This window comes from Camelus bactrianus, chromosome 8, assembly GCF_048773025.1.
Source record: "Camelus bactrianus isolate YW-2024 breed Bactrian camel chromosome 8, ASM4877302v1, whole genome shotgun sequence".
Classification (NCBI taxonomy): Eukaryota; Metazoa; Chordata; class Mammalia; order Artiodactyla; family Camelidae; genus Camelus; species Camelus bactrianus.
Window position 1 is genome coordinate 22,419,777 of NC_133546.1, and position 10,548 is coordinate 22,430,324.

The 10,548-nt window shown below is 45.1% G+C and overlaps 1 protein-coding gene across 1 annotated transcript; it reads left to right on the plus strand.

Moving 5' to 3' along the window:
- Positions 1-7,462: 7,462 nt before the first annotated feature.
- CITED2 (Cbp/p300 interacting transactivator with Glu/Asp rich carboxy-terminal domain 2) lies at positions 7,463-9,869 on the plus strand. Its single transcript, XM_010965647.3, has 2 exons — positions 7,463-7,712; positions 8,175-9,869. Exon 2 carries the CDS (start codon positions 8,183-8,185, stop codon positions 9,005-9,007), a length of 825 nt encoding a protein of 274 aa, XP_010963949.3. The 5' UTR covers positions 7,463-7,712; positions 8,175-8,182; the 3' UTR covers positions 9,008-9,869.
- Positions 9,870-10,548: the final 679 nt, after the last annotated feature.

The following is a 10,548-nucleotide window of genomic DNA, read 5'->3' on the forward strand; positions in this document are numbered from 1 at the left end:
AATAATTTTTGTGTTGTTTATACCTAATGAGATAAAAGAAATAGTTTCAGGTTATTATTTGTAAGCATAACTCCACTATTATTAAATGTGGCAGCTGAACTTTTATTTCTAATAAATTGAAGGCCAATTTAGGTATAGTCATCACTATACTTTCTCTTTCTAGCCCTGAGTTTTGAGTCCTAGAGTTACATATTTGTGCTATGTAAGAATTTTCATTATATGAAGGTAACCCCAGCATGGTGTGAACACCATCTTAAGTCACTTGCAAAATAATTATCACAATGACATTTTTCATTGATTTATTTTATTCAGGACCATTTGTCTTCTATCTTTAAAAAATTCATACGTGAATGAGAATTAAAACAACTTCAAGTAGCAAAACAGTAAAAACCACCCCCCTGACAGGGCTACGTAGCAAGAGAGTGAGTTAAGTGCATGTTGGTCAGATGTTCAATGTCTATCACTGGCTTAGCAGGCTCAGCACACTTTAGAGACCCTCAATCTTCCATTTTGAACTGCAAACATACTTTCAAATTATTTTGCTTCTCACTTTTTAAAAAGTAGAAATTGATACAGATTCTGTTACTGCCTGTTACAACCCTCTCACCTATAACACAGGATGCCAGTGATCTAAACCATTCAACACGTCTCTATCCTATTTCACTGAAGTCTTCATAAAGACTTGGTTCCCCCTGATAATCTGCTCTGGTGTTTTAAAACCCTGATGTTTAGGAAGTCCTTTATGAGCAAGTCACTTAACCTCTCAGGACCTCAGATTTCTCATCTAGAAAATGAGGGAGTTTGTATAAGATTCTTTTTAAAGTCTCACCCCAAATTAGAATTCTGTGATTTTTGTATTATCCAAAGCTTTAGTTTTCATAACTGTTTAACATCAGAACAATGTTTTAAAACAAATTTGAACAAGAAATTCTGAATATATAAAGCACGTAAAAGTGAAGCTGAGAACACTCAAGGTCTGGAGAGCACAATTTGAAAACCACTGATCTAAAGCTCTCTTTTAAAAAATGCTTTCCTTTTTTCTTTGTCTCAGTGGAAAAGAAAAACATCTGGAAAGGATCCACCATATTAGTTTCCCTATGCGTACACCAGAACATATGGATTAAGTCACCTGTCAGCTTTTTCTTCTCCAGATTAAACAGCCATTATAAGTCCCATTTCCCATCCTTTTAAAATAGATTTCCTTTTTTTTTTTTAATGAACCTTCTTTAGTTTCTGTAACTCTCTATTAAAATGTAAAGTTACAAAGCAACCACAATGTCTGAGCAGAGCCAAGTGTAGCAAAAGGATTACTTCCAGCTCTATCATTTGATATTCTCACTCCTAACACACTCCAAGTTGCTTCCTTTTTAATAACAGCATTCCATTGCTGTCTCATCTTCAACCAATAGCTTAGTTTGACTCACAGTTTTTTAGGGGGGGGGATGTGGCAGGGAGCTGAATTTGTTATATCTAGACAATAATTTCCCATCCAATACCCATGTCATTTGTTATTGTCCTCATGGGGACTTTGAAGTTTTTTTCTATTGAATACAGTCCCGTTTTTCATGGCATATTTCTATAGTTAAGGTCACTCCATTTCTCTTCTGCCTTCCAACATATCTCAACTTTATAACCAATGTGAGTGTTGTCTAGTTTATTGTTAAAGTTGTAGACTAATAAAATGTCAATTACTTGAAAAAGAATCTATATATGAGGTGTTACAGGCTGAACTGCATCCCCCAAAATTCATATGTTGAATTCCTAACCCCCAGCATCTCAGAAGGTAACTGTATGTGGTTATAAGGTCTTTAAAGAGATGATTAAATAAAAATGAGGCCATCTGAGTGAGTCCTAATCCAGTCTGACTGGTGACACACAAAGAGACACCCAGAACTTCAGCAAAGAGGAAACAGAGAAGAGACGGTGTGAAAACACAGCAAGAAATCAGCCACCTGCAAGCCAAGGAGAGAGGCCTCAGAAGAGACTACCCCTGCCAACACCTTGATATTGGACTTCCAGCCTCCGAACTGTGAGAAAATAAACTCTGTTGTCTGAGCCACCCCGTCTGTGGAATTTTGTTAAGGCATCCCTGGCAGACTAATACAGGCCACTCTCTGCACGGCAGGGCACAGCCCCTGGGGCTCACCAAGGAACCTCTACTACTACAGAGAAGGCTACAGGAGGGCAGAAAAGCCCGTAACTCAAGTCAGAATAAGTCACAGAAGAAGATCCGAGCAAAATGCCCCAGGAGCACCAAAGGAGCCAGAATTCTTTCCATCTGGGGGATCAGGGAAGGCTTAAAAGAGGAGATGTCATTTGAGCTGGACCTTCAAAGATGGGCAAGATTCCGATCATTGGGGGTGGGAGGGGTGGGGATGAGAGCAATCCAGGGGAATAGGACTTTATGAGCATAAACCAGGCTTACTCTATACCCATGATCCCTTTTAGAACAACCTCAGCTGTCACTCACCTGTAGACAAGATTGGTCCTTTGCAAGCCTGATTAAACATCAGAACTAACTGGAAGTTTTTAAAAAAATCATTTAGAGCCTCGGGCCCTGCTCTCAATCCGCCGAATCAGAGATGATATCCTGAATCTTTATTTTAACCATCTTCTCAGATGAGATGGTATCAACTTCATCAAGTTTAAAGACCCCTTTTTAATAAAAACATTTCACTGCCTCCCCCCATGGTAATAACTGTATTCCCGTCAAATGTGAAAATATTTAAAGACAGAAAAAAATATCCTGAGTTTGGTGATGATTTTAAGTGAATTTATACTTTATTAATTAGAATCAAATCCACAGGTTTAAAAATTATATGAATATATTATTTTGACATATACACATACACGTAAGACATTATTCAACTTGCAGATAACGTAAGGTTGCATATAGGGCTTCCATCTCTTTTTTTAACCATGTGTGCTCACCCTGACACTGAAGTCCACCAACAGTTTCTGGATCTGGATCCACTGACAGTTCCTACCCCAAATTATACCACAGACCAGTAAAATATCAGAATTTTCCATCAGAATAGGAGAGAGAAGGAGAAAGGCAGAAATAGGGATTGCCATCACACCTCATTCTCATATAGAGGCTCCTGACTCCTCATGGTGGTGGGATGGACGGTGGAACAAAGTAGCAGCAGTGTTTTTCTCACCAGCTAAGACCTAGAGGCAAGGTCTTGGGAGGAGGAGAAGAGGAGAAAGGTCCAGAGTCTGCCTCTGACTGATTCTCTCCCCTTTTCCCTAAACTCTCTGAGAAGATGGTCATGGGTTTGGGGGTTTGTTTGTTTTTAAATCTCTGAGATTCAAAATCCTCCTCTCTGAAATGATGAAAGTAATCCCTAGTTGTTAAAGTGACAATTAGGTGAGATCATTTAGGTAAAGTATAAAAACACCCAGTATTCGACCCCATGCTGCTCTCCAGCCTCACCCTCACCCCACCACACAGCTATAAACTCTTTTGAATATTTCTGAAGCTAGGTCCTTCAGTTAGCCTTTCCTCAACTCACAGTTCAGCTGAAGCCTGAGGCTTACTTCTAAAAGCCCTGTTTCAATCAAACGTTCACACCAATGGGGACTTCCTCCATACTCAGCAGCCAATGACCCCGGGGGAGCCATCCTCCCAAACAGATCAGTTTGCTCAAGTCCATGACAGGCCACAATGTGGACAGTGGTAAACTGTTGTGCACCTTCCCATTAGAGTTTTCTGCTGCCATTTTTGAAAGTAACCTTCTCCAGAAAATCTTTCCTGACCACCCCCTTATAAGCCCTTTATTTGGGATCCCTTGGTACTTCTGCTCTATTCCGTTCGTTCATTCACTCATTAATCAGTAAAGACTTGTTTTAGACACTGAATAAACAAACAGGCAAGGTCCCTGCTCTCCAGGAGCTGCCACGCTAGTGGGGAAGACAGTAAAACTCCAATATGTAACATGTCAGGTGGGGAAAAACACTAAGAGGAAAAATAAAACAGTGCAAGAAGACAAAGAGGGATATTGCTAGTTGGTAAGACAGTCAGGAAGGCCTAGTTGAGGTGGTGTCTGAGCATAAACATGAAGAAATGAAAGTGTGGGCCAGCAAGAGATCTGGGAAGAGAGTTCCAGGCATTGCCTTACTTCCAACAAGGCAAGAGTCTTGTGTTATTCAGTTTCTCCACCACTATTATGGGTTGAATTATGTCCCTCCAAAAATATTGGAATACTAACCCCCAGTACCTCAGAATTTGACTTTATTTAGAAAAACTGTCTTTACAGAGATAAGCAAGTTAAAATAAGGTCAGTGGCACAAGCCCTAGTCCAGTAAGACTGGTATCCTTATAAAAAGAGGGAAATTTGGACACAGAGACACACACACAGGGAAAAACACAATACAAGGATTAAGATAGAGATTGAGGTGATGCATGTACAAGCCAAGAAACACCAAAGATGGCCAGCAAACCACCAAATCTAGAAAAGAGCCATGGACCGGATTTTCCCTCACAGTCCTCAGAACCAAACTTGCCACACCTTGATCTTGGACTTCTAGCCTCCAGAACTGTGAGACAATCATTTTCTGTTGTTTAAGTGTGGTGTAAGCAAAGTTTGTGGTACTCTGTTGTGGCAGCCTTAGGAAACTAACACAGCCATCTAGCACCATTAGGGCCACACAGGGAACACTGCCTTGCCCAGCTTCCCAGGACAAACCCCTGATCACACTGATTATTTGTGTACCTCTGGATGACTGTAACAGCTCCTTAACTGAACTCCCTGTTTCTAGTCTTACTTTCTCAATCCACTCTCCATGGTATTGTCCTGATCTCTTTAAAATGAAAATTTGACCATCTCACTGGTTTGCAAGCATTCATCTACTTCTCATTATCTTCAGGACATAATCCAAATTTCTCAGCTTGGGGAACCAAAACCCATAGGATTCAGCCTGTTTATCAGTCCAACCTTGTTTCTCTCACCTCTGCCCCCTCCTAAGATGGCCTAACTTCTTCTCATCCTCAGGCCTCAACTTACCACCATCTCCACTAGGAAGCCTTCCCAAGTCCTAAAGACTAGCTTAGGTGTCCCTCCTATATGCTGCCAGAAGTCCTTGTGTTTAATGTTGTTGTGACACTTATCCTAGTGTGTCTAAAGCTTGTTTGTCCAGCTCCACCTTTTGACCATGAGTTCCTGTCTTGGTTGTATCTCTAGGAGCTAGGAAAAGTGCCTGGCACTTGGTAAATATTCACTGGATGAATGAATAAATGAACAAAGCATACCATGTTCTAACCAGCTGATCCCAGAATGAATTTTCCGACCCCCTCTAAGGGGTGGGGGATGGGGAAGTGACCTTTCAAGGGATTTCCCAATAGTATGTGGAACCACTGGAGCAGGATGGAGCTGCACCTTTCCTTAATGGTTGCAAGAGGAATTTAGATTAGACATTCAAGAGCTGGTCCTTGTGTCGCAAAACACTGCAGTATAAGGGAGGGAAGTAAACAATCTATCTAGCAATTTTTGAGTCTGGAGTTGACCAATATTTTCAAGTCTAGTTTTTGATAGGAAGTGGCACCTTTAGGTCTCTTCCAAGGCTCTGATTCTATAACTGCAAGTCCATGATCTACAGGTAAAAGTGGTGGGTGATCAGATTAGGCGATTGTTGCAACCAGATTAGGAGATTGTTGCAACCAAAAATGCAATGTATTCTGTACACAAGTCTCCAAAAAGTAAATGTTTTTGACGTTTAAAATTATTGCATGCACGGTTAGAAATGCTGGAGAGCTTGGAAAAGGAAAGAGAGGAAGAGAGAAAGATAGTAACAATGTAAATACATATATTTAATATTATATACATGCATAGCTGGAGGAAGACTGAGGGGTAATAAATTTAAATAATCAGGATTTGCAAACTCCTGAAAGGGGAAATGTATCAGAATTTCCAGCCCTCAAGAAATAGGGCCTAAAAAAAGTGTGAGCAAGAAGGGAGAGAAAAAAGGTGGGGGCGGGGGGGGGGCGCGCGGAGGGACTCGCTCTTTGCAGCAGGAAGAGGAATGGCTATCTAGTTTTGAAGAAACAACTGTGAACATAAGTCCTTATTCGGAGCGCTAAACTCGCTTTTACCACATAAAGAGCAACATAAAAGCTCAGAGCAGCCCCATCATGGTGTTGGGGAAACAATTCTGCTTCCCCATTTGAGAAAGCAAGAGACTTGGTAGTGGCCCAGACCCGTGTTAGAGCTTTTATTTGCAAGTCAATGAGCCAAAAAGACGACCAGGCTAGTTGTGCCGCGTTCAGGGAAGCAAAGTTATTATTATCGCCTATTGCCCCACTGAACAATTTCACTGAAAAGGAAGAGTCCCAGCAGTGTTTGCGCACGGTTCCACACGGGACGTGCAGCTACGTGCCCACCTCCAAAACGACTTTATTTACAAAGCGATTACCATGTTATCTATTTGTTTTCCTTTTCCAGCAACAGCAGCCTTACTCAGCCCTCGAATTTCTTAATTACAAACCCGTTCGCTTCTAAATCAACCCGAAACCGTCAGGCAGAGCCCGGAGGGAGGCTGTGCAAGTTTGCACACACTCCCACCTCCCGGATCAAGGGCAACAGCAGAAGCAAGAAACTGTGTATGTGCAAAAAGGTGGATCTGGGGACGAGGATCGCTGAGTTTGTTTACAGAGCAGAGACGCCTCAGCTCGGATGCCAAAGCTACCAAGAGCTGCAAACGCAAACTTAGCAGAAGCACACGTACCCCGGGAGCGGCGAGTGGGCCCGAAACTGCGGACCGGATTCCTAGGCGCTGGAGCGGAGGCGGCCGAGCCCGCGAGCGCGCTAAGTCCACCTGCAGCCGCTGCCTCTCCCCGCCCCCAGCTCCTGTCCTTGAAAGGAGTGGAAAATAATGCATCTACATGCAGACTATCTAGATCAGGTTTACCTACTGCCCCTATAAAAACACAAAGGCACAGCCCAGGAAAGCGCGCGCAGAGGAAGGGGCATTACTTGCCCTGGGCTTACAAACCCACTCGGGTAAACACAGTCATTCTTTGCAACCCGGGTAGCCCTTTGCAGAGCCGCGAAGGTAGAAGGGCACCACGGAGGAAGGCGGCGCTGAGTGAAGCCCCTTTTCCGTAGAAAGCCCAGATCGCTAGGTGAGCTGGGGGTGAAGAACCCGGCCAGAGGGGGGCGGTTAATTTTCCTCGCTTCTCTCCGGGCAGGCGCTACCTTCGGGCTGAGAGTCCAGGGAGGGTTTTCTCCCTGCAAAGGGGGCGGCCGAACTGGCCCCGGGTTTGTGGGCCAGGAGGAAACCAGAATCCGGGGGCAGCCGGGCGGCGCCTGGGCCCGAAACGTCTGCGCACGTGCCTCCGGCCGCGGGGACGCGGCTGCCCGACCCGGTCCGGTGTGCCTACTGTTCCGGAATCCGCGTTTTCCCTCTGCTCGCCCGGGAGGCTCTGGCTCCGCCCTTCCTGAAATCCCTTATATTAACTGTGGCCAAAGCCCGAAGAAACACAGCTCATTGTTGGCAGCTGCCGGGCGGTCTTGCCGAGCTGTGAGGGCAGCAGAGGGGAAATAAAAGGGAACGGCTCCGATTCTGCCCCAGCGGCTGCTGCAAGACCTCGGCGCCGACATCGCGACAGCGAGCGCCCTGCACGCGAGGAAGGCCCCCTCTATGTGCTGCTGAGCTGGTCCTGGACCCAACGATCCCGCCCTCAGTCTTCGGAGCAGAAATTGCAAGGACGGAAGGTAAGCGCGGCGGGCGAAACTGGCTGGGGCTTCTGCCAGCCCAGTCCTCCGAGGGCTGGGTTTGCCCGGAGGAAGAGCGTGAGGCGGAGCTGGGGAATAACAACAGGATGTGCAACAACAGGATGAGGAGGGCTGGTTTAATGCCTGAAGTTCGCGGCAGAGCTATGGGGCACTTCCTTTATTAGGCGACTTCGGGGAGCAGACGGGGGTGTGGGCTTAGGTCCCCCCGCCCGATCGCAGGGGAAAGGGCTGTTTGTGCAGCGCGCGGCTCTGTTGTGGGTGGCAGGTCCGCTTTGGTGGCGAGCCCGAGTGCACAGGCTCCTAGTGGGATTCTCGGGGTGATGATTCGCAGCCGAAGTGCGTCCGGCGCCCCTGGGGGACAGAGGCGAGAAAAAGTGGGGTGCGTCGCGGTGGGAGTCATGTGTGGCGCGGGTCTTACCGTATGCCCTTTTTCACTTTCAGGACTGGAAATGGCAGACCATATGATGGCCATGAACCACGGGCGCTTCCCCGACGGCACCAACGGGCTGCACCACCACCCTGCCCACCGCATGGGTATGGGGCAGTTCCCGAGCCCCCATCATCACCAGCAGCAGCAGCCCCAACATGCCTTCAACGCCCTGATGGGCGATCACATACACTACGGCGCGGGCAACATGAACGCCACGAGCGGCATCAGGCACGCGATGGGGCCCGGGACTGTGAACGGAGGGCACCCCCCAAGCGCGCTGGCCCCCGCGGCCAGATTTAACAACTCCCAGTTCATGGGGCCCCCGGTAGCCAGCCAGGGGGGCTCCCTGCCGGCCAGCATGCAGCTGCAGAAGCTCAACAACCAGTATTTCAACCATCACCCCTACCCCCACAACCACTACATGCCGGATTTGCACCCTGCTGCAGGCCACCAGATGAACGGGACAAACCAGCACTTCCGAGATTGCAACCCCAAGCACAGCGGCGGCAGCAGCACCCCCGGCGGCTCTGGCGGCAGCAGCACCCCTGGCGGCTCCGGCGGCACCTCGGGCGGCGGCGCGGGCAGCAGCAATAGCGGTGGCGGCAGCGGCGGCGGCAGCAGCAGCAGCAACATGCCCGCCTCCGTGGCCCACGTCCCTGCTGCAATGCTGCCGCCCAATGTCATAGACACTGATTTCATCGACGAGGAAGTGCTTATGTCCTTAGTGATAGAAATGGGTTTGGACCGCATCAAGGAGCTGCCCGAACTCTGGCTGGGGCAAAACGAGTTTGATTTTATGACGGACTTCGTGTGCAAACAGCAGCCCAGCAGAGTAAGCTGTTGACTCGATCGAAACCCTGGCGAAAGAAATCAAATCCCCCAACTTCTTCGGTGTGAATTAAAAAAAAACATTCCCTTAGACACAGTATCTCACTTTTCAGATCGTGAAAGGTTTGAGAACTTGGAAACAAAGTAAACTATAAACTTGTACAAATTGGTTTAAAAAATTGCTGCCACTTTTTTTTTCTGTTTTTGTTTCGTTTTTGTAGCCTTGACATTCACCTCCCTTATGTAGTTGAAATATCTAGCTAACTTGGTCCTTTTTGTTGTTTGTTTTTACTCCTTATTTCCTCACTTTCTCCAGTGCTCAACTGTTAGATATTAATCTTGGCAAACTGCTTAATCTTGTGAATTTTGTAGATGGTTTCAAATGACTGAACTGCATTCAGATTTACGAGGGAAAGGAAAAATTGCATTAGTTGGTTGCATGAACTTTGAAGGGCAGATATTACTGCACAAACTCTGCCATCTCCGCTTCATTTTTTTAACTATGCATTTGAGTACAGACTAATTTTTAAAATATGCTAACTGGAAGATTAAAACAGATGTGGGCCAAACTGTTCTGGATCAGGAAAAGTCATACTGTTCACTTTCAAGGTGGCTGTCCCCCTCCCCCATATGTACAGACAATAATAGGGTGTGGAATGTCGTCAGTGGCAAACATTTCACAAATTTTTATTTTGTTTCTGTCTTCAACATTTTTGACACTGTGCTAATAGTTATATTCAGTACATGAAAAGATACTACTGTGTTGAAAGCTTTTTAGGAAATTTTGACAGTATTTTTGTACAAAACATTTTTTTGAAAAAATACTTGTTAATTTATTCTATTTTAATTTGCCAATGTCAATAAAAAGTTAAGAAATACTTGTTTTCTAGAAGTCATTTGGGGGTGGTTATTCCCTTTGGTGGCTTTCTTTTTTTCTCTTGAAGTTGAACACTTTATTAATGAGAGTAAGCATTCCAAGGGATAAATTACAGGACACTAAAACAGGTCATGATGAGCTTAAAGCGGAGAGTAGGATTTAACATAATTGGCATAATGCTTCATTGTTATCACTGTAACATGCCTCTTGGTGTGGTTTAATCAAAAGCTGCAAACTTGTCAAAGAGCATTTTTTTCTTAATTGCCATCATATTCAAGTGTACTCCAGAGTTAGAAAGGTTTGTAACATTAAATGTTATATTTTTTCATAAGGTGGGAGGGGATAAATCAAGTGTTTCTGGTTATACCTGATTTTTAAATGGAGGTAGATTAGAATAATATACTGGAAGATTGATGAAGATGGCATTAAATATAACTCTACCTTTATCTCTAGTGACGACTTTTATTTCTCAGCAAAAGTACTAAGGAGAAGCACACATTTAATAGCTTAATCTCTGAAAAATCTTCTGCCTAGTTTATAGTTCTAAGAGGAAAATGGGGTAGAATCCCACTGTAAGGCTTTCTATTTTGCTCTCCTATACTACTTAAATTTTACTCAGCAAGGTTGATTCAAAGGTCAAATTACAATCTTCACAAAACACTCCCTCTCAAGCATGCCCG

Bases quoted from the DNA above. Each gene is read 5' to 3' on its own strand.
- CITED2 (XM_010965647.3), top strand. From the start codon at position 8,183: ATGGCAGACCATATGATGGCCATGAACCACGGGCGCTTCCCCGACGGC.